This window comes from Urocitellus parryii, chromosome 8 (assembly GCF_045843805.1).
Source record: "Urocitellus parryii isolate mUroPar1 chromosome 8, mUroPar1.hap1, whole genome shotgun sequence".
Lineage (NCBI taxonomy): Eukaryota > Metazoa > Chordata > Mammalia > Rodentia > Sciuridae > Urocitellus > Urocitellus parryii.
This window is the reverse complement of record NC_135538.1, coordinates 99888053-99912619: the sequence shown is the minus strand read 5'-3', so window position 1 is coordinate 99912619 and position 24567 is coordinate 99888053. Positions and strand designations below refer to the sequence as shown.

At 39.2% G+C, this 24567-nt stretch overlaps 1 protein-coding gene across 1 annotated transcript in view; it reads right to left on the bottom strand.

Moving 5' to 3' along the window:
• Positions 1 to 24567, bottom strand: part of Pkhd1 (PKHD1 ciliary IPT domain containing fibrocystin/polyductin) — a 426978-nt gene that overhangs the window by 198751 nt on the left and 203660 nt on the right. Inside the window, exons 48-50 of the mRNA XM_026400889.2 lie at positions 19859 to 20036; positions 18297 to 18492; positions 7363 to 7428 (exon numbers count right to left, since the gene is read on the bottom strand). Coding sequence (XP_026256674.2) covers positions 7363 to 7428; positions 18297 to 18492; positions 19859 to 20036 — 440 coding nt within the window. The remainder of the gene's footprint in view (positions 1 to 7362; positions 7429 to 18296; positions 18493 to 19858; positions 20037 to 24567) is intronic.

Below are 24567 nucleotides of genomic sequence, written 5' to 3'. Positions count from 1 at the left end.
GAGAAGGGTTCACATTCTGCTACATATAAATTTTCAGTTTTCCCAGAACTATTTGTTAAAGAAGTTATCTTTATTCCAATGTATCTTTATGGCACTGTTGTCTAGTATGAGATAACTGTATTTATGTGAGTTTGTCTCTGTGTCTTCTATTCTATCCCTTGCTCTTCATGCCTGTTTTGGTGCTAAGAGCATCCTGTTTTTGTTACTATAGCTCTGCAGTATAATTTAAGGTCTGCTATTGTAATGCCTCCTGCCTCACTTTTCTCATTAAGGATTGCTTTGGCTATTCTGAGTCACTTATTTTTCCAAATGAATTTTATGACCTTTTTTAATACTTCTATGAAGAATATCATTGGAATTTTAAAAAGAATTGCATTAAATCTGTACAACACTTTTAGTAGTCTGACTATTTTGGCAATATTAATTCTGTTTATCCAAGAACATGAGAGATCTTTAAGGTCTTCTTCCATTTTTTTCTTTAGTGTTCTGTAGTTTTCATTGTAAAGGTCTTTCACCTCTTTTGTTAGATTGATTCCCAGTATTGTTTTTGTTTGTTTTTAATGCTTGGAACGAGATAGTTTTTCTAATTTCTCTTTCAGCTGATTCATCATTTAAGATGATGAATTGATTTATGGGTATTAATTTATTTTCCTGCTAATTTGCTGAAATTTTTTATGATTTCTAGAAGCTTTCTGGTGGAGATTGTGGGTCTTCTAAATATAGGATCATGTTATTGGCCAATAGGGATATTTCAAGCTCTTTTCCTATTTGTATCCATTTAATTTATTTCTTTTTCCTAATTGTTCTGGCCAGAGTTTCAAGGATTATGTTAAATAAAAGTGGTGAAAGAGGGTATCTATGTCTTGTTCCAGTTTTTAGAGGGAATGCTTTCAGTTTTTCTACATTTAGAACAATGTTGGCCTTGGGTTTAACATATATGCTTTTACAATGTTGAGGTATTTTCCTACTATCCCTAGTGTTTCTAGTGTTTTGAACATGAATGGATGCTGTTTGTCAGGTGCTTTTTCTACATCTATTGATATAATCATGTTATTATTGCCTGTATGTCTATTGATGTGGTGAATTACATTTATTGATTTCTATATGTTGAACCAACCTTGAATTCTTGGAATGAAACCCACTCGATCATGGTGCACTATATTTTTAATGTGTTTTTGTATGTAATTTGACAGTAAAATTTTATTAATAATTTTGCATCTATATTCATCAGGGATATTGATACTTTATAAGAGTCTATTAAAAATATTTTTCACCTAGAAAATAATTTCTCAATTCTTTTAGTATCTCCATTTCTGGGAAAAATATATTCCAATCTTATTAAACATTTGAGTTTTGCTTTATTATAAATATCACATATGCTTATCACAGAGTATTTGCAAATTTTCAATAATGAAAAAATAGTAATTACCTATAATGTCACCACCTCATAGTGATAACTGCCATCAACCCTTCATTGGTGTTTCCTTCTAGAATTTATCTGCATTTTTATATTGTTGAATGATAGCATAACCATTTTGGCTTAGTCATTTTCCTATGCATTTTCTAATGTCTTTAAAATTCCTTGAGAACATAATTTTAATAATTACATAATATTCTATCATACAAAAATCTATAATTTGTCAGGTATGTGGTACACACCTGTAATCCCAGCACTTTGAGAGATTGAGGCAGAAGGATCGTCATTTAAGGCCAGCCTTAGCAACTTAGTGAGACCCTGTCTCAAAATTTAAAAATAAATAAAAGGGGCTGGGGACATAAGTTAGTGGTGGAGCACTCCTGGGTTCAATCCTCAATGCAAAAAAAAAAAATCTATAACTTACGTTCCATAATGTCACTGATGTCTGACATTTAGGATCTTTCCACTTTTCTTTTAATTGTAAGTAATGGGGTATGATCTATCTCTCTATGTAAATCTGCTAATAGTCCTGATTATCTTCATAAAAAGACTCCTTAGTACATGACTAAGCCAGTGTGATCTCCTTACAGCTCTTAACACATATCAGTGGCAGGATAGTGATCTGGGCACTTCTCAGGGCAGTAATTTACATACAGATCATATGTTCCAGTTGGCTCTCACTGATTCTACCTCTGATGATGAAATATCATTTCAACCATTCCACTGGCACCTCTATCAAAGAATCCAAATATGAATGTAATAGAGACTTCCATTATCACACCATATACAACAGCACAATGATCTGTATCCTCTTGTTTTTTTTTCTGGGATATGATCACTGGGACAGAGTCAGATGTGCAGAAAGACTATTTCAGAAAGAAAGATGAAAAGCCCTCCTCTTTTGATGGGTGGAGGGAATCCCACCTATTACTAGCTAAATTTGCAAGCACAAATAATGAGCACCTTTCTTCTTAGAACTGCCCTAAAAGTGTAAGGATACAAAAAGGAATAAAATATCTCTGGGCTGCCGAGGAGCTAATACCATCTTGTCATTAAATATTGGGAGAATCAAAACAGCATGTATACAGAGGTGTTCTCTTTAATAGTATCTAACAAAGGAAGGAAGCTAGACTTGGCCAAAAGAAGCTTCCTGAAGGAGCCATAAGTAACTGAGCAGTAATTCTAAGAACTTAGAAGCTATAGGTGGCCAGGCATGGTGGCACACACCTGTAATCCCAGATACTCAGGAGGCTGAGGAAGGAAGTTCAAGGCCAGTCTGTGCCATTTAGCAAGAACTTGTATCAAAATAACATGAAACAAAAAGACTAGGGATGTAGCTCAGGGACAGAACATTTGCCGAGCATATGCAAAGCCCTGTTCAATCCCCAGAATGTCAGGAAAGAAAGAAAAAGAAATTCCACAGGTAAAAAGAGGTTGTGGTTGTAGTAAAGGTAAGGAAGGGAAAGGGTTTGCACCATAGATGGAGGAAGGAACATAAGCAAAGACAAGAAACGAGAGATCAAGTCAGGGAACCACAGAGACCTAATGTTGCTGAATCACAGAACTAGCAGGAGGTAAATGCTGAGGCAGGAGAAAAGATCAGAGGCCAGAGTGCAAAGGGTAATGAAGGCAGGGGGACCCAGAATTTCCAGAAGTTGATGAATTCTATCAACTTCTATATGAATTGTCCATATAGAATCCAGAATACCTCTGAAGTCTCCAGGTTAAAAAAAAAATATGACAAGCAAGCAGTGTATGAACCTGAATCTGAAATCTGGGAGACAGTTTTGAGAGAGAGAGAGAGAGAGAGAGAGAGAGAGAGAGAGAGAGAGAGAGAGAGAGAGATTTGGCATCATCTATCCAGAGGTTGTATTTTATCTCCAATGATGATTGTGGTAGCTCCAGAGGGTTGAAAAGTGAAAAGAGAAAATGTCTGATGTCTGAACCTTGGGGAACATTCAGTTACTATTTTTCTGCCAGCACCCAATTTCCCAGTAGCTATGGTCTAATTAGAACACCAGGATAAGTTGAAGGTATGGAGATTGTGGCCAAGTGGAAATCATAGGCAATTTAATTACCACAAAGTACGCCATACACCATGGCATAATGTCTTGGATTAAGCCTCACTCAAAAGAGGTTTTAAAATGTTTTATGACATCTACCCTCTAATGCTTTCCCAAGCCTTCTACCAGTTTTCCCTCCTTCTCAGTGTTATAACTGAATATACAAGTGGGAATATGATAAGAGAAACTTCTGGGGTGGCCACTAACTCACACCACAATGGCCAGACAGGATGTTTCTGATGCATTTTTAGTGATATTTTAAAGAGGCAATAGCTAGGTTCTTTAAAACGTCCATGCCAAACCTCAAATACCCTTTGTTACTTCAACTTTATATCACAGATAATGGTGATATAAAGTAACATCACTTCTGTCATTTTAAATCAAATTTATAGGAGGGGTGAAACTCTTTTTAATTGAACAAACCAGACCCGCAGGTAGCTATTTTAACTAGGGAATGTTATGTACAAAGTTGACCATTTTATATACCATCCTGCCTCAAGATTAAAACATGTTTCAGTCCCTTGTTGGGTAATTATATTTCTAAATAGTTAATACCAGGGTTCTACCCCATATGACTATTATTGATATTGAAAGCTGAAGAGAGAAAAAGAAGCCAACAAGAGCAACAGTCAGAGATACAGTGTTCATCTTTCCTTAGAAGCCTAAGAAATAGCAGTCCAGAAGGCAGAAGTGATCTCATTAACAGCAAAGTTCGGGTAAAAGAGGGAATTAGAAGTGACCATTGATAGTATCAGGGTTTGGGTGATCAAGACAAGAGTGGCCCCTGTGGAGTGGTAGAGGAGGAGACCATATTGCAGTGAACTGTGGAATACACCAGAGGGGAAGAAGGAATGATGTTGGGTCAGATCTTCCCAGAAGTTCACTGAAGAGAGGACAACTTTCAGATTTCAGACTCTCAGTCTGCCTTTCCAGTCACAGAAGAATTAGACTTCTTTCCAAACTGAAGTCCACAAAGTTTGTCAGGACCAGCATTTATAAGAAGGTGTCATTCTGTTTCCCTCTAAAAGTTTGTCACCCAAAAGTAGCCAGATTGGAGATGGTCTCAGGCTTGACGTGTGAGTCAAATATTGCCTGTCATGCCTTCACTTGCCCCACTTTTTGTGGCTTTGCATCAAAGGGATGCTAGCCTTTCAGGAAGTTTGCAGAAGAGGTATCAACTAAAGGAGAATTTCTTTTTCACAATGTTTTGGGTGAGGGATGTCTGTTTTTCACTGGGAAGCTCTGAACACAAGGAACTATCAAACAAAAAAGTCAACCAGACAGGATAGAGTCGTTATCTGATAGGTAAAGTTCAGCAGATGCTGGAAAGGATAGGCTGGCTTTAAATAAGAAAGGGGCTGCCTGATTCTCAGAGTCCAGAGGAAAGGATATAAACTTAGGTCTGTGGCGAAAGGATTGGCAAACTTAGGAAGAGACTGTCTGATGATGTTCTCATGTGATTGTGGACATTATTTGCCAATTAGCCTCCCGACATGACAATGTGATTGAAGCACAGACTTTTCAAAAATTTCTTCATCTTTTACCAAATGAAGAGGGAATTGCTTCACTCATCCTTTTCTCTCCTGTCTTGTATACAGTACAGTACAGTGGATATTGAGAAAAACCAGTAAAGCTAAAATGTTAGAGAAGCACCAAAGATCTGTATTAGGCTCTTCAAACACATGGATTCCACCTTAAGCCAAAATAGCATCCATTCTCACCAAATCCACTAAGCTTTTATATAGAAGCTTACACCACCATCACCTTCTCTGCCTCTCTCTGACATTGGCCCATATGTACCCTAGTTTCTGCTGCCCTGAAATTTTCTTGTCCACAATGCCCTCACTATGACAGCACTATTTTGTACACAAAATAGGCCCTCGATTGACGGAGTAAACTGAGAGGCTCTCTCTGCAAAATATGTCTTCCAAATATTTCATCTGTATTACTTATCTGTAATGAACAATTAAATGGTTTGACATAGAGAACTCCATTATTCATTCTATTTTTTTTGTGTGTGTGTGGCAAAGAATTGTTGATATTGCAATAATTTTATTGTTTTCTATAGGACTCTTCCTTCACTAAATAAAATATGCTCCCATATTTAAGTTTTGACATTAGCACATATAACCTATACCATAGGAACCAGGCAATGTCTTAGACCCATATTATTTGAAATTTCTTCCTGATGAGTGAGAGTATGCTAGTTCTAATTAAACTAGAATTTAGTTGAATTCATAAGTTAATATATGTCCCAAAAAAGTAATTTAAACACATCAGAGGCTGCATGAGATAGCATAAAGAACACTGGACTGAGTTGGGACATGTGAGTTCTTTCTAGGCTCAAACACTCAGATATAACTATGGAAACTGTTTAATCTCCAGACTCCCACACCCTTTGTAAAGTAAAGCAGATTATATAGGAATACCTATATGGTCCCTTTTCTTATTACAATCCTACTACTTGGGCTAGGGATATAGCTCCATGGGATAGAGAGCTTATATGGTGTGCATGAGACCCAGGTTCAATCTCCAATACCTTAAAAAAAAAAAAAACTACTCTATGAAGCATTGGCTTCCTATTTACCAGTGTGTTGCCTTTGACAAAATGAAACATCTCCCAGTTAAACTTACCCCTTTTGAAATGCCTCAGATGCTGATCACCCATGCTGTCCTTCCACAGAATCCCTAATACAGAAATCTTCATATGTGGTACTACATGACATGCTATCCTGACTATAGCTGGTTGAACTAGAGGAAGGACACCCATAGGCAGTCTGGTAAACACTTTCGCAATATATGGCCTCTTCAAAGTAGGGGCTCAGCAAATCCATTAAAATCTCCTAGGGAATTTGAGTATAGGACTTTCAGAGAGATAAGAGTTATAGGGTACCTTTTCTTTGTTACAGTTATTTTGAGGAAATTAGTCACCTGTTTGATATCCATCCCCAAGTGACAATAAAACCCCATGAAGTCAAAGATGATTCCATCTTGTCCATTATTGAATTCCCCCATACCTCATACAGAGGCATTCAATAACAGGGCATTTTGAGCCAGCTAAAGGAAAAGAGGGATTAAAAACAGAGGGCATAGAAAATAAAGTACTATAGAAGCTCAAAAAAATGTTACAAAAACAATCTCAATTTATACTCTTCAATGCCCCAAAAGCATCGACTAGAAGCCATTAGTTCTTTTAGTTCATAGTTTTAGTCCAATATCTTTGCCTCATTAATTCATTAATTCAAATGAAAGAATTAGATCATTTTCTGATTATTATATATGGCTGTTCTGACATAACACAAAATGACACTGAAAATCAAGGGGAATTCCACCTGTGAATAGATTTATCCCTCCTGCAAACATAGTGTTAAACTGACTCAGGGTAAACAAAAACAAACCGTGAAATACATAAGCAGTTGTTATGAGATATTCAGATTGTGAGAATTTGGCATTTTTTGAGTTAAAGTTCACAAAATTATCTGACTTTGGGGGAAGGTTTGTTTACCCTTTTTTCCTGAAATTACCAGGAACAATTAAAGTTTAGAGATACTTTGAATTTTTCTTTCCATTTGGAGGGGGCCTAATGGCCCATCTGAAGATCTGGAGTCCTGTGTGCACATATGGTCCATAATTTATGAAATGTGCTTATTTACATGTTTTAATTCTTACTTTCTATTGTTTTGACAAATAAATGCACCCTTATATCTTTCTTTGACATGCAGACACATATTTTAGTTATAGGGTAACACAGTAGAGAATTGTCAGGCATAAACACATTAGGGCTGATACTTTCTTGTTTATAAATACAGTGAGGAGGCGTTTACAACTACTGGAGGACATTCTTCTGTACCGGGCACTTCCATTCAGTGGGTTGATACTCACCTGAAATAGTTGGGGGCACACTTTCCTTCACCAGGAGAATCACTTGAACTTGACCTTCACCTGCAACTGAATATAAAAAGCCACAACATGGATGTCACACAAGGATCATCTTAATATTAAGGAAATTCATTTGTGAGAAAGATGACTTTACATGTGCTTCCCAGACTAACTAAATTTTTAGAATAAAAAAAAAAACAACAACGATGTCCTTGTTAGTTAACCTAACAATTGATATCTAACATTTTATTTTGATTGCTTTAATTTGATTTAGCTTAATTACAATGAGTTTCTCCAAGAGAAGTAGCAAATAATAGTTGAGAAACGGGGGGGACTTTTAGCCATATGTGCTTAGAAAGCCAATGGTGTCCAGTAGGTCAGTCCCCATATCCTATTTTGTCTTCATCATTTTGTAGGCTCACTTTTTAGAATTCATGTGGTTTTTGCCAATATAATTCAGATCACCCATGAAATGTATTTGCTTTACCTTTATCCAAACAAATTGCCCTTTTAATGAAGTCTTTTCCCCCACCCCCTTTTTCCTCCCATCTTCCAAACCAACTGAGCACATTTAAAAGACCTGGGGTTCATTAATTTTGAGTGTTCAATAAATTAGTGGAAATAATCAAAAGGCCTGATTCTTTCTGATAATGACAATTTGATGTCAGTATAAACCAGTAGATTAAGCTGGGAACATATGCTCCTTTGCCAAGAGAGGCTGCTATAATTAAATAGTGAATGCATCTACAAGGTGCTCTCACGCCTGATTAATTAGTAATCAGGTGCACGAACTCCATTTTTCTGGTAACACCTTGTCTCTTATTGGTTAATTACCTTTCTGCCTTATCAGATGTCAGGTGAGCTGACACCTCCCACCACTGGAGGGCCCAATGCTGGGGTCTTGGTCAAACCCCTGCTCTCCATTTTTGTTTCCTTGGGACCCTAAACCCTTTTTCCATCACAGATGGGACAGACTAGAAATCATTCTTTTTAATGACAAAGCATAAGCTTCAGAATATTATAAGGAAAATAATCCTTAAAAAGATTAATGATGAGAGCTCTCCAATTCTTATATTCTTATTTTGATCATTTTCTAATTTAATTTTTTTTTCAATTATAAAATGCATGAGTCTTGACTTTCTCTTTGTACTGTCACATCCTGAGACCAGGCACAATGACAACATGCTCTTGACGTGTTCCATTTTTATCACTACTTCCAAGACTTTGCTTACATTGTTCCTTTATCTTCTTGAATATTTTACTCACCTTTGTAACATAAAAAATAATAATAAAGCCACAAGTCAACCATCTCATCTCTTTTTATCTGTAAGTTCTGACATATCCACTTTTGTGTACACTGATCTATATATTTTCTAAAAGTTGAAAAGCCCTTCCAATTCTATACTATGACATTTATCCCAAATTTGTTCTCAACTAAATTCCTAGTTATTGATTAGCAATAGTTCATTTAGTATTGCATCAGCAATTAGCTTTGTCTCCACATTTTGTTTCATTTTGTGGTGCTGGGAAACAAACCCAGGGTCTTATACATGCTTGGCAGGTGCTTCCTCTGAGCTAAACCCACTGGCTCCAAATATTCAAGAGAGGGATTTTTTTCTTATGTATATTATGACCCTAGATAGTTCTGGAAAAGTAGAGACTTCATATTCATGGGCCAATTTAGAAATCTCAAGTTTATAAGGCTCTACTCTGAGTATCCAGTACTCAGAAAAGGAAAAGACAATAATAGACAAGATGGCATCATTGGAAAACATGCAAAGACAGTAACAATGGAATGCCTTTCTTCAAGAGGAGGGATTAAATGTTGCCACAGAATCAAACTCTTAAGGAAGGGAAATTAAAAAGAAGTCCAGGAAACATTTGGAAAGAGAAATCAGTTCATTTAAAGTTGTAATAAAAAATCACTCTTGTTTAATGGTTTCTAAGCAGCATAGATTTCAGTACCCTCTTCTTTACGACAGAGCCAGAGGTAAGGGAAATACTAACAAGTTTTTATAATGATTTATTCAACCTAAAGTAAGTAAAATTATACCTATAAGAGAATAGTTGGGGGAAAGATAGATTCACAGCTTTTTTTTTCCCATCACATAGATGAAAAAAAAAAATAAAATAGAGGTAAAAGAACCAATGTATCCAAAATCCTTTGAGTGAGAAGGGATGCGGCAAGCATCCTTGAGCTGCAGGTCTAATTGCACTGACTTCTGGGACTGAGGAAGCACATCCTCCACCCATCTAACATCCATCAGAGGCTGCTCCATTTGTCCTCTGTTCCCTTATGCCTGTACCCAGGTACTGTTCTTGGTAAACAGAGGCTTCCTGGTGCAGTGTGTGACAAATGTGGAGCTGTCACTGCGCCCTGTGGATAGCTCCTGCACTGAGTGGTCAGTGATTTTCTTGTCTCTACATATGCACAAATGCCCCATCACCTCTAGGAGTAACCCTTCTCCAAACAGACATTGAAAAGCTAAAAGGCATATTAAAAATCTATTAGTCATCCTTTAAAGTTAAGTGTCAGAAGGCCATGAAGCAGTTTCAGTATCAAAAAAGACAGAAACATTATCAAAAGTAGGAAAGCTTGGCAGAGTCTGACTTTTCATACCACTGCTCTCTATGTGCCTCTGGGGCTGGTTCTGAACCTGTGAACACAGGTTGCAAGAGGAAATCTTCCCAAACACCATTTCCAAGTCATGAGTGACAAGGGAGAGTGGTGGGGAAAATGTGGAAGGGTCCCTAGGCTAGATTTGAAGATTGGCTCTTCCCCTTCCTGGAAAAGGACAAATGACAAGTTAGCTACCATTTGTGAACCTCACACAATTCATCAGAAAATGAGAAAATCATACTATTTACTTTCTAGGGTTGTTGATTAAAAGAAAAAAAAAGTGAGATATTCTATGGAACACGCTTAGTACAGGGCCTGGCACATAGTGAACAATAAACATTAACTATTATCAACACTACCATTACGGCATGCACATTATGCTAGGCACCAGTTAACAAGGCTCAAGAAATATGCTTTTACTTTTTTTCTGCTCTTTTTACAGCTGCACCTAATCATTATGAGCTGCACTATTACAGAGTTGTAAGCAACTTAACGAGATCTGCTAGTTTGCTAAGTGTTTTGACTCTAAAAGACTGTAAATGTGAAGTATCATTTCCGATTTGAATAAGTACAAAGAGGAATGAAAGTCATTTAAGAATAAAGGTATGGACTTGGGAAGAGTTTTCCCAAGCCTTCCACAAGCCGTGCCATTGTAGGCATGCTTTCTGGGTGCTTCAAATTTCTGATTTTACATTTGTAATATGAGAATGGTTAATCTTCCTTGTTTGTAAATGAAGCCCCATGGAGTTGATCCTAGATTTTAAGAACTGGACCTCCAAAAGAAGAAAAGCATTTGACTCAATAATTGCCATATTCTTCTGATGAGTTCTATATGATCTAAGCTAGCTATAAACACAACCATGTATGAGGAGGAGAAAAATGTGCCAAGAAATGGCACCTGGTAAGAGGAAGGGGAGTTACCCAAGTAGATGCCAAGCAAATGCCTACAGGGTGAGGTGCTATATCTGGTAAATTTTGTCCCCTCTAGAGTGCTAGGGAAGAAAATACATAATTCTTCCCTAACAGGTCTCATTCTCTTTTGAAATTTTGGAGGGAGAAATAGTACCTATTTAAAAAGGAAAATGCATGTGGCATCTTAGGTAAGCCATGGACTTCTTCCCTATTTGACTCCATTCATATCCCAGGTCTCACTTTGACACTATAGTTTATTCACCTTTTAGAACTCGTCATTGAGTCCACGTTAATCCAATAAGTCAGCCACTGACCACACAATGAAAAGAACGTAGAATAGCAAACTGCAGTTGATGTCTACAAACTGTATCCCACCCTGGCTCATGGCTTCACTTTCTGCTTCTGTTTGCAGTTGACCCAGAACCCAGCTTTGATTTCTTGACATAGCTGTTGGATCTAGTCCTCTCTCATCTTAGCTTGCCATGTCTGCTATCTCCACCTCTTCTCCTCAAAACTGCCTCACATACCTGCATTCTCCTGCTGTTTGTCTTGTCCTGCTGGGTGTACTTGAACTCATTCCCCAGAAGGAGACCATTTTTATTTAGCGGCAAAAAATGCTTGCTTGTCAGTTGGTTCATGGGCAGCTTGATTCATAGGACCAACATTCCTGTTATGAATTCAGCTTCACAGAGACAACCATGAAAGTCACCTTGGCCCTCATAACACATGGTCCTTTAAAGACCTTCGTGGAAATACAATATGACAATCCTGTGATCACCTTAGAGTCTTCTATTAACCCCAATAGCATTCACTCATGAAAGAGTGTAAGTTTTTACGTGTAAAAGAATTTGATCAAGACGCCGACAGATATATCTGAATTACCCATGGTCCTGAGAGCTAGCTCAATTAAACCTTCTTAATTAACTCAGAGAACAATAGCAATTGTGGCACTGACTCAGAGGGATATTTACCACACTTATGTGGAGGCATTCATGACATCTTGAGTTTCCTGCAGACCTACAGAACCACAAACTTCAGGGAGGGACCTAGGAACAAGCATTCTGCCTGCTTGCCCTTAAGATAAATTTTAAAAATGCCGATTTACGGCATTGTGCAACTTCTCTTTGTACCATACTCTCAACACATGGCACGTTCACAGAAGCAGGTGTGCTTAACAAGTGAAGAGAAAGACCCTGATAGAAAAGGTCCTTATATAGCCATCTTTTACGAACTCAACCAAAACCTTGCAGACCACCACATTATATTCCCCAAATATACAACATGTAGTGACCATCTTGATGGCATAAAAAGTTTTGTTTTAGTGGCTATGAATTTTAAGGTATTTAGAAAAAAGAACTAAAATCCATGCTTATATGAATAAGAAGTTAGGTTTTAAAAATAAGGCAGTTATGAATTGGTTTTTGGAAATATTTATTAAATATATGGTAGTATAGGAGGCAAAAGAATGTAACAGAAGTATAACAATGGTGCTTATATATCTAGTCTAGGAAGCAGAATGTTAGCTAGTAAGTACAGAGTTTTCTTGTAAATGGAAAAAAGGTGTGGCTTACAAGGGTAGTTACATAAGCATAGTTTTTTGTTTGTTTGGTTGGTTTTTTTTTTTTTTTTTAAGTAACATCATAGTAAAAGCAATGTTCCCAGAGTTAAAACACCTGAGTTTGAATACTGGTTGCACCACCTATAAGCTGTGTGAATAAAAGTTAGTCATTTAGTACTGCAGAGACTTAGTTCCCTAACCTGAAAGATTACTAAAAAGTCCATTAAATTCTAAGACTTCTAAGTTTCCCTCCCTCAGTCTGTCTCTCTTCCCTACCCCCACTTCCTTCCTTCTTTTCTCCCCTCCCCCACATCTTTTCCTTTTGGAGAAGTTGCTTCTAACCAAGAGGCAAAAAATCCCTTTTCACATCCCCACCTCCTATTCCATTATCTATATTTTTGCTGCAAAGGTTAGTACATTTCCCTCAAGTCAATCCTCTACATTACTGGTAAAGGTCCTTGGGGATCTTTGGGGAATGAGTTTTCTATAAGAATGTAAATTAATTTATTAACTAGAATGCTATAGATTGCCTTAGAGGGCTTCAGCATGGGAATGGCTGCAGAGTTGCAAAAGATTATGATTCCGCTCTGCCTACAAAATCCTCCCAAGAGGTCAGGGGAGCCAGTGGACTCCCGTCTCCTCCTCAGATCCTAACAGAATTCCTTCTCAAGGAATCACACGGGGTCTTCCAGCCGCCCTGAAGAAGAGATGAGTCCGGGCATCAGCCAGCGCCCACACTGCTTTGAGAACAGAAAACCTGAACAACAGCCAGGATCCTGAGCCTGGCTTCCAACTCAGGAAAGCTTCTTTAATTTCAGATCCCCCAAGTTAGCAGCACATTTTCTGATCCCTCTGTGTGATGTGACTTGAGCTCTTCAAAGCAACTTGGTACAGACAATGAAATCCATCTGTCCTCCTGTCCACGGTGCTCTCACCCTGTAGAGCACAGCCCTGGCTCCTGGACACACAGCCAGCCTTTATCTTGGTGAGGGGGACATTTGGACACGTGGGTTGGCCAGCCTGCCAAGAGAGGGCTTTTTTCAGTCAGATCAGAAGAAGGTAGTGCAGCAGGAGCCTCTGGAGCCTCCCAGGCGGACCTGTTCAGCTGCTGCTTCACACAATATCCCAGCTTCCTCCGCATCTCTGCTGCCTGAGTGGGGGCTGTGTGAACTCAGGAGGGCAACCGTGAATGGTGCAGCATCTGATATGAATTTATCACCGGCTGCTGGTTGGGTGGGGGATAAAGCCAAGGGAAGGGGCTCTGAGTATTTAATGCACCCTGCCACAACCCAACAGTTTGCCCTAAAGAGCCTTTTACCAATATAAAAGGAGAGGGTCAAAAGTAAGTTGACCCCTGACAGAATGTACAATTATTAGAAGAGGGCTGGGTACGAGCAGCTGCTGGAACCCCACTGGCTCCACATCGGGCTTCCAAGAGTCAGAATATGAATAATCAACTCAAGATTGTTTCTCCACCCCTCTCCACCCCCATCCCTACCCCGCAACCTTCACCTCCTGTTTTGGGCAAGTCCTATTATATTTCTACAGGAAGAAGCACAGCCCTCCCCAGCAGCTGCAATAATTGTGCTTCTATTGTGATGAAGACCTCCTCCTGGTCACCCCCCTACAAGTGTCCATTGTGAGTGGAGAGTCAGTGATTATACGCTCCGCCTGATGCTTTGGGGGACCCAGCTGCCTAAGTGCTGACACACGAGTGTGGGGAAGGCTAGGGAGGGGGCTGGTGGAGGTGGAAGCAAGAGGTGGGGGGGAGCTCACGTCTGTGAGATGGGACTCTGACATACCAGACCTTTTGCATAAGTCAAGCCCAGAACAAATGAGGCTTTATCAGGCCCCAGTGATGAGGGGGTCTCATCTCCCTTTGAAGTGGAGCTGAGCATGGGGCCTAGCAGCTTTTCCTCCTTTGGACCAAGCAAACATCCTTCTTTTGATATGCTACATGCTCATTATCTCTGCCCCATTTAATGATTTTTGATTGAAGGGTGGCGGCTGGGATGCCAAGAGGATCGTTAGAGAGGCTCCATACAGCCAAGCCCATAAGAAAGGCTTTCCTTGTGTCTGGGCCTAAATTTGGAATTTCTTAACAGTGTGCGCTTGTTCTTAGAGGCAGATAAGGGCTGAGCGTGAAATTCTTAATTAAGCAATAAATAGAGAGTGGGGTGTCAGCAGATGTAGCTAGTAGCCATGGCAACAGGAATCACATGAGCAAGAGAGCTGAGACTAGAGGGAGGCCTCAGGCCTGGGCCTGACTGACAGCTGAAGAATCCTACAAAGCTTGTAAACCAGATTAATTAGCTGACTAATTATTTCATAGCGTTAATGTAACTAAAAAATAAAAATAGTTCACCATGAACTGAAACATCCCTGGAAAAAACAGCAGGGAAAGAGGCAGTGGGAACTGGTTCTGTGAGGCAGAGGCATGAGCTGCCAGTAAGGGAAACTGCGGAAACTGCGTGGAGGGAGAAACAGGCTTGCTGGATTTGACTCCCAACTTTGTCAATGAGAAAAGAACACTTTTCTACAGTCACACTCATTTCCAAGCATGGCAGACAAGTAGTATCGGGAAGAGTCATTCTTAACAGTTTATCACATCCAATGTTGCTCCTGCTGCTTCCTAATGCAACCATAGCCCACAAACTCTTAAACTTGTGGCCTCTTGTAAGAAGCTCTTCGAGCAAAATGTTTAGTAGCTTTGGAAAGGCAACCTGAACCAAACACCTTAAGAGATATTTTTTCAAATGAATAAAGTTATCTTATTCTACAGATAACAATTGCTTAAGTGGCATTCAAGTTCAGTCATGGAAACAATATACCATTAATGTCATATGATCATGGACCTCAACTCTTTTACAAAACCTAGTTTAAAAAAAAAGAAATAAAAGAAAAGAAAAAGAAAAAGACTCAATGAGACGTTGTCTCTAAATAAAACACAAAATAGGGTTGGGGATGTGGCTCAGTGGTCAAGTGTCCCTGAGTTCAATCCCCAGTACCAAAACAAGAAAGAAAGAGAAGAAAAAGAACTGATCAAATGCACACTAAAATCAAGATGCACAATGTTGGTAATTTTCTGGGGAAAAAGAAAAAAACCTACTAATCTCTTGAGAAAAAATTTTAGTAAAGTAATATGGCATGCTTATCATACTCTAATATATTTGAGCATTTAATACCACATTTTCAAGACAAGTAAATACTCTTAACCTTGTGGTATAAATGAAGCTAGTAAAGGCATGGAACAATTATAATGCCATGCCCTACATAGAACAGCCAGTCAGTCACTGATTAAAACTGTAAGCCCCAAGTACTGGCCATGAACTTTTGAAAAACCCAGCACTCCATAAGGATGTTGGCTGAACAAAGACAAAACTTGACTTGGTGGAAAAGAGAAATACAAGAGTCAAACATACATGCAGCACTTTTTTCTTTGTTACTGAGGATCAATGAGAAGTTTTCATCTATAACCCTGCCTAGCACGCACCACCCCCCATCCTCTTTGGTCAGTGATCAATGATTATTTAGTGGGCAGCACACTCTAGTGGAGGGATCCATAGCCAGGAGCTAGAATGCCTGGGTTCGGATCTTTTCCATTCTCAGCTGAGTCTAAGATTAATCACATGTGAAGCAGCCCAATAGGGAAAACATAGATAATTGTGACTTTGTAAAAACTTCCTGTCCTGAGGCATGTGCTGAGGTTGCAAGCAAACAATACAAAGAGGGTTCACTTAGAAAGTCAATGAAACACAGCCATCAGTGAAGTAGCACTAGGAATGAAATAACAGCACAGAGAGGAGCAGCACCCCCAGAAACCTGACCCAGAACCCGGGAAAAAACAGCAGAGAAAGAGGTGGAGGAGCTCCCTACAATGAAATGAAACTTCTGTGGGTACCATTCCTCCCATGCGTTTCCATTCTAGCACCTGCCCATGTAGACATCGATGTCTTGGCCTAAGGTCTTTTCTTTGATTAAGTGTATTTCATGTAAATTATCTCAGTCCAAATTTTAGAGTTATAGAGTCTGGAAAAGACAATTAGGTGAAAGTAGTAATCTAATCAATATATCAAATGTGTGGCCCAAGGACTGGGACTCTATTTCCTGGGGCTTTGTTGGGATACTATCTACAATAACTACCTCACTGCCACATGGCACTGGGAAATGCTGACAGTTCTGCAGAAATCATGGTACCTTAACACCACCTCCCTACCAATGTTGTAAATTTATGCAGAGGATATACAAAAATTACAACCAAATCTACATAACCCAATGCAGCTGCAGGGGAACCTCCATGGAGGAGTGGTGCAAGCCTCAGTTCCTCTGGAATCCTCGATCCTTAGTGGGCCAGCCCCTAGTTGAGAAGAGAAGTGGCTGTATCATTCACTTGTGCCGCTGAGGGTGGTACCACTGACCATGAAGCTATTACTGGGAATCCTCTTCAGGGAGCAAGGGTCTCCAGGTTTAAGACACTCTCAACCAACCTTCTGTGACTCCCTGTTCCTTACTCAAAACATAAGTAAAGGTAGAGATTTTAGGACATTTTGATACAAATATTTCTTAAATTAATAAAGACTACCTAATGAACTATATTAAAATAGTCACCTATGTCATATGTAAGCACACACAAAAGTATACATCTATGTGTAAGTACATATGCACACAGGTAAAGATACTTAGACAGATCTGCATTTATACCAAAGAAGTGAACATAAAGTGTGACGGCATGACTTGCTTTAATTCAATTAATAATGCTATCAAAGGGGGAGAAAATCTGTGGCTGCATCATTTGATTGGTTTTCCTTTGTGTCATAAACGTTTGGCTTAAGTGAGTATTCAAATTAGCTTGCAGTTCATGAACAAAACCTGACCAATGGAAAAGACAGCCTCTTCAGAAGTGTGCTAAGTAATAGAAAGAGAGCAATTAAAATTGATTTTTTTTCAAGAGTGCATAGCAAGTAAATAGTTATAAAGTTAATGGCAACTATTTGCTCTTACTTAATGACTGTATTTGGCTCCAGTGGTAAAACGCTGTCAGCAATCTCTGTCCATCCTGAGTTTTAATAATTTTAGGTTATATTTATGGATGGATTAAATTAGAAATAAAATGTAAATGGTAAAATTCAGTATAAAGAAAACATGAGAGTCCAATTGGCAAGAAACTGAAAACTGAGAACGCACCAGACTATCCTCTCTGGTGCAATTAAAACTGAAGAGTCCCAGGGCTGAACTGTACATCAGACCCTGATGTGACATGGGTAGGCACAGGTGGGAAAGACAAGGGACTGAGGACCAAGTCTGGCTTGTGGCAGGGGATATGCCATACTGGACAAGGTACCCTTAATTTGACCAGGACTTATTAAGAGCAATCTACAAGAAAATCATCATTTGAGATAAATTTTGTCAGATTCTCTTTCTTACAGACCATATAAGAAGTGGGTCTTACAGTGAGTTGATGAGGTTGGTACAAGTGGACACCAGGGTTCTCAGAGTGACCAGTGCTCATATTAGGATGGAAAAAGAATGAGACATAAACTCCAGGAAGCCAAAAGAGGTAGACAATCCTGATCTTAACATTGAGATCCTATGAAAAATGAACAATAAGAAGGTATTGGGAGGATCAGACTTAGAAATAGTACTTGCTTAGTGTCTCCTACTTATTAAGTCTCGGAGCTGGGATTTAAACCCAGGCAATCTGATTTCAGAGCCTACTCATCCAATTATAAATTATACATAGCTATTCCCTTCAGTGCTTCACATCATAGCACAAAAGTCTGGAATTCAAAAATCAATGGTGGTTTCTGATTCAATACCCTCAAAATGCTCCCCCAGTTGAACACTTACCCAGATATGTGAGTTGCCTTGATTTTCTGTTGAAGAACCAGTCACAGCCTTGGTCCCGCCCAGGTGATGGCAGAGACCGCAGAGACTGACCCACCTGACTCCCACATCTTATAAGAATATCAGGCAGAGGTGGCAAGTCTGTGTGCACCAGCAGTAGGTGATTGCCAGGAGCAAAGTTGTCAAATGTTGCTTCATACTTGAAGTAAAAAAAAAAAAAAAAAAAACCCAAGAGCTTAGAACACAGATGGAGTAGTTTAGAAACAAAACCTTTTCTTGTGGGAACTGGGCCTACTTAAATCTATTCCATAAAAAGTTCAAAACTACAAACAAAATTTCATAGCTACAAAATCATAGAACAGGAGGACTGAAAGAAGCCATCAAGTTCATCTTGTTTAAACCACCTCGGTTAGCAAAGAAGAAAACCCTGGCTCAGACAAGTGAATTGACTTGTCTCAGGTCAAACATCTAGAAGAGACAGGGCCCCATCTAGAATCCCTTCCCAGTTTTCTCTCACAACTTGAAGAGGCAGGCAATGTCAGAGCGACACACATTTGCAGCAGTAACAGCAAGCAGTGTGGGAGCAATCACCGCACCCTCAGTCACTAGTCATTAGAGTCATTCAGTTCTTGAAAGACCCTCTGTGATTGCTACTCTTACTGTCTCATTTTACAGTGGAAGAAACTGAGGCAAGAAGAGGTTCAGTAACTTGCTTTGTTTCATAAAACAGGAGAGAGCTGAGCTAGAATAACACCTGGGGTGCCCACCTCCAGAGCCATATCCCACCACTTTCACTTTATGAAAACTCCCCAGAATGTTCCCAGAGGAACCTCAAGCGAAGGAAAGAGAGGTGAAGATACTTGCTGAGGGTAGTGGTGAAAGGATGGGGAGATTCTGTTCTAAATTCCTCATAACCATAGTGCACCTAAAGCAGCTTCTCTCTCCCTAAAATAGGCTCTTATGACTGAGGAAATGTGTAGAAGACAGAAAGAAATGTGTTAAAGGAAGAAAAGAGACTTGAGGGATCCACTGGATTACTTTTTTTCTCCAAGATATACACACTTTCCATGTAGCTATTCCTTCTTGCTCCCCAAGACCTTTGACTCCTTCAGCCCAACTCAGCCTGTGGACTGAGACCTCTGCTTGAGAAGTTGATTTTTGACCACAAGGTGGCAGTATGAAATGTACAAATGCCTCCTTGAAACATTTTCTCTGGCTATAAATTGGGGTATAAAAACTGCTTGGTTTTTAACCTGAAATTTTTTAAAAATGCAGTTCTAGAGAATGCTGCAAGGCTGTTTTCATTGATTTAATAAATTAAATCTTTCAAGCAGAGCCGTTCTGCATTTAAGATGGGATTTAAGCAGATTCTGAAATGTTCAAGTTAACAAACCAACCAAATCTCATATTCAAGTTATATTCACCTAGTAAAAATGCAGCTTTAGTTTTCTTCTCCAGCATCAGATGATGCTAATATTTGCAACTCATTACTTCACAGAAGGAAACACAAGAATCACATATTGGGGATGAGATATACCAACCAATGAATGGATCCCTGGGGTTACCTGCAAAGATCTGTTGATCCAAGGATTCTCAAATTGCAATGAGTAGGTCTCTTGATCCAAAAGCAGAGCCATCCAGCCATAATGGTTGGACAATGTGTCATGTACATAATTGACAGTGGTTGTCTTATTTCTGCTGTCCTTCAGGGTTAAATCATAAGAAACATCAGGAGAATTAACCCTAGGGTAATTTGAAAAGAGAGAGAGAGAAAAAAAAGAAGTTTCTTGGTTATTGGTCCCTTCTGGATCTAGTGTATTTCCTGTCCATCAATTATAATCATATTTCTATTCTCTCCTGTGTGTCTTAGGCACATCTTTTGAGTATCTCTTGAGGTTTTAGCAAGTCACTGTGTGGATCAAGTTGGGAAGTTGGCATTGGATCACTTCCAAATTACCCTGGCCTGGTACACTGCAGTTGGTAACACTCAGATCTAAGGTCACTAATACCATGTCATGTTACCTCAGTGAGTTCACATGGGCCAGAACTATATATGATTATTTTAACAAAGAAATGTCTACAGTCAGAATTTTCCCAAATACCAAGTTTGGGTTTTTATTTTTTTTTTTTGGGGGGGGGGGGGTACCAGGGATTGAACTCAGGGACACGCAACCACTGAGCCACATCCCCAGCCCTACTTTGTATTTTATTTAGAGACAGGGTCTCACTGAGTTGCTTAGCACCTTCTTTTTGCTGAGGCTGGCTTTGAACTTGCAATCCTCCTGCCTCAGCCTCCTGAGCCGCTAGGATGACAGGCATGTGCCAATGAGTTCAGCCCATTTACCAAGTTTATTAACAGCAGAAAACACATTACTTTGAGTAATTAGATATATCTATGGGGTGCAATGATAGAAGCCCAGGACCTGATGTGCCTAGACTCTAAGATGTCCTCTTTAACTGATCAGCAAGTAGCCTTCAGTAGCCTTCCCTAGAAGGAAAAGGTGATCTGGTGCCTGTTCTGTGGGCTGGCCTATTGTCCAGTGCACACTGTTAGCACAGCCCCTCAGTGTTTTTGAGTTTGCTTTCTTAAAAATATAGGTTATAAAATCCTTAAGTTAGAGGTATTTCTTCTGCCTCTTTATACCTGCTGTGCGGCTCTGGGTCCTGCAGACCCTGGCATCTAGATAGTGTTTGTTATATGAATGAAGAATGCATGATAAGATCTTCCAAAAGCAAACAGTGCCATTCTAATTTATATAAGGGGTTTCAAGAACTACATTTTAGCAAATGGAGGAACTCATGCAGAGTATGGCAGAAATATGTAAATGGCATAAGACAGAAATTTATGATCCAATATCTCCCAACTTGTTCTACTCAGCCCATTCCAGAAAGTGATTTTTAAGTCTCTATTAGAACATAAATAGATTTAGTCACATGCTAAGTCTCTAAAAGTGAGTCAAAATAGACTTAAAAAAATAAAACAAAAGTTTTTTAAAAATCAGTACATGTTATGACTCTCTTCCCCTTTGGTTTAGTTTTCATGTGAATCTTTGTAGCATTTTGCTGTGGGCAGATAATTAAATTCTCAAAATAGAGGAAATTGAGGAGGAGGATGTTGGCTTTTCAAAGTGAAGTGGGACATGAGGATATCTAAAGTCAATTTATAATATGGTGGCATATTATCAAGAGGGAACTTTTATTTGGTAGGAGAGATCTTGATTTGTCATCCAACTTGGCCTTGAGCTCCAGGGTACAAGCACTTCTTCTTGCCTCAGCCTCCTGGGTAAGAGTCTTCCATCATGCCCAGCTAAGGGAAATTTATTAATGTTAAATGCTTCAGCAAGTTGGAGTCCAATATATATGTTTGAAAAGTAGATCTGCACACAGGAGTGCATATGATCTTGGGCAAATGACTAACTCTGTTTAAGTTTTGGTTTCCTTTCTTTTATTTCTTTTTAATATTTTTTTAGTTGTAGATTGACACAATACCTTTATTTATTTATCTTTATGTGATGCTAAGGATAAAACCCAGGGCCCCACACATGCTAGGCAAGCGCTCTACCACTGAACCACAACTTCAAATGGAGACAAGGATAGTGCACATAAACTTCCTGCAAGTACAGTGAAACTTTAAAAGATCATCTACATATAGCACTCAGTAGGCATCACCATGCCCAACAGCACCTCTCTATAGCTCACTTAAGATTTGCCATTCTTCCCAACTTATTTGTATGTCTAAAAGCCTATCCGTGGTATTTGTTCATTTAAAACATTCCCCAAAAGCTTTCATGTTACAGGGAATAGGCCTTGGCAATGTAGCACTTGATAGCACTTGAGATACACACACACAAACACACACGCACACACACACATGCATACACACATTTACACCTGGTGAGAGTAAATGTGTTTGTTTAATCCGTTAATGAAATAAAAGTGCTGGTGGTGAGATAATTTGTAAATTAAGTAACTACTCTTTCCCCATATTTTCTTTTTTTTTTTAAGAGAGAGAGAAAGAGAGAGAGAGAGAGAGAGAGAGAGAGAGAGAGAGAGAGAGAGAATCTTTTTGTAGATGGAACACAACAAAATGCCTTTTATTTTTATGTGGTGCTGAGAATCGAACCCAGGTCGCACCCATGCTAGGCGAGTGCTCTACCACTGAGCCACAATCCCAGCCCTCCCCATATTTTCTATGCAGCATTAAGGGTACCTTTACAAATCTTAGGGGAGGGGATGATTTCCTTCTCTTCGGGCTTGAAATACTGAGAGTTCATATGCTCGATTTTCATCAGCATTTAAATTGGAATAACTGGACAATCCTTAGCTTATAGTCTTAGCTCAGGGTAGACACATAGAGCCTCTGTTCTAACATACAGCCTATTGCATGAGTTGCCTCCATGGTACTTCACCCCGTCCCACACTTCTAGTTCTGCCTGTTCACATCCTCAAACAGAAAACCATTACATTTATAGAATTTATTTTTAAAATGTAATGTTTAGAACACCTTTGGAATGCTAAATTGTCTTTCTTGTGTTTTCTAGCTATTTTTCCTCAATCTCCCTGGTTATCTCTTTCCCTGAGTGAAACCCTCAGTCCCAGGATTGCCCAGTGAATATATTTAATAAATAAAAATAAGCTTTGGTGGAATAAATGCAAACAAATGTGATAAGAAGAGATAGTGAGAATTAAGAAATCAAAGAGGTAGATAAGTTGTAATAGGTACCAAGGTCAGTACTTAGGATGGGATGGGATTCCCCACCATCCTGAGAATGAGTCCAAGTGTTTCAGGTTGTGGAAGTGCATCCTTTCAGCTTCCACAGAGATGTATGGGATCTGAATAAAGAATTGTAAGACCTAAATCCAGGAGAAACTAATCAATAAGTTGGAATTTCCAATGAATTTCAGTAATAAATAAATCTGTCTATTGAATGGGAGTTCAATAAAGTATTTGTCAAATGAAGAAATAAGTGTGAAATGTACCTGCACACTCCTATTGGCTACTGAGTGACATTTCTCCCCAACAGAGAAGTCCAGCCAGCAAACTGAAGGGTGTCAGAATATTTCTTGTGAACTTATTCATCAAAGGAAATAAGCAACTGATCTTAAGTTATCAGAATTTGATATAGTCAAACCCATATCTACAGAATGTTTGTCACAAGGACTTGAACATTATATTTAGTGGTCAGAAAACCTCTTTGGGTCATGGATAAATCATATGCACTAGTAGTGGGTCCTGGTTCAGGAAAATGTTAATTTTTCCTTAATAACCCATATTTCTTCTATTCTACTCAAGTGCTCACAATTGAACCACTTTGGAAAATAATTTCATACGTCCAATGACCTCTGAACTTTTATTGTTCCCCTGCTCCCCTAAGGGAACACTGCTTCTTTTGCCTCAGTGCCTGAGTACTTTTGTGTCACTGGTCTCAGATGCCTTTTTGGTCATGTGTAATCCTGTGAAGTGTGATCTTTTGAGTGGTTTGCAAGGCGTTGTTTTGACTAGGTATCATCAAGATTGAAGTCCTCTTCATATTTTAGCAGGTGATGGTAGGTGGCAATCTTGGCCTCCACCTTGACCCTGATGTTCAGTAGGGTCTCATATTCCTGGTCTGTGCCAGACTGCACTTTAGGAATAGCAGGATCTATTGAATTGCTCCCTCTGCATGATTTAATAGACTTCCACATCCCTCAGGCTATTTTCCAAACTGACTTTTGGATATCACATTGAATTAAGGTCAATCTCTGAGGACTGGACTGTGCTTCTCAGCTGTGTGAACTTCATCTCAGGAACCCTGATCTCTGGGGATTACAGCTCTCCTCATTCTGTTGGGACCTATTTGTTCCACTTTCCTCAGTTCTTCTGAGCCAGCTAATGATACTTGGTCCACATTTCTTCCACGATCTTGCTTAGGTCCTGAGATTTGGGGGGCATTCCTCTCTTCTATCAATCCAAAACTAGTATTCTTGGCTTGCAGACCTTTCAGTTCTTCCTTAATCTCCTTCACAAATATCAACTCCTTCTCAAGAGCATCAATTTCCATCTCGAGCTGCAGTTAAATGGTATTGATGTCATCAGTGACCTTGGGAAGCCCATGGATGACACTCTTCAGACTGGCATATGATCTGCTCCAACTCACACTTGACCATAAAACCATCAGCAGCAAAATATGCCCTGTCAATCTATAGAACAATCTGGGCATTGTCCAGTGAATTTGCAAAGATCTGAGTCCTCATCTCCTTGAGGACACCCTCTTCTCCAGGTATTCCTGAATTT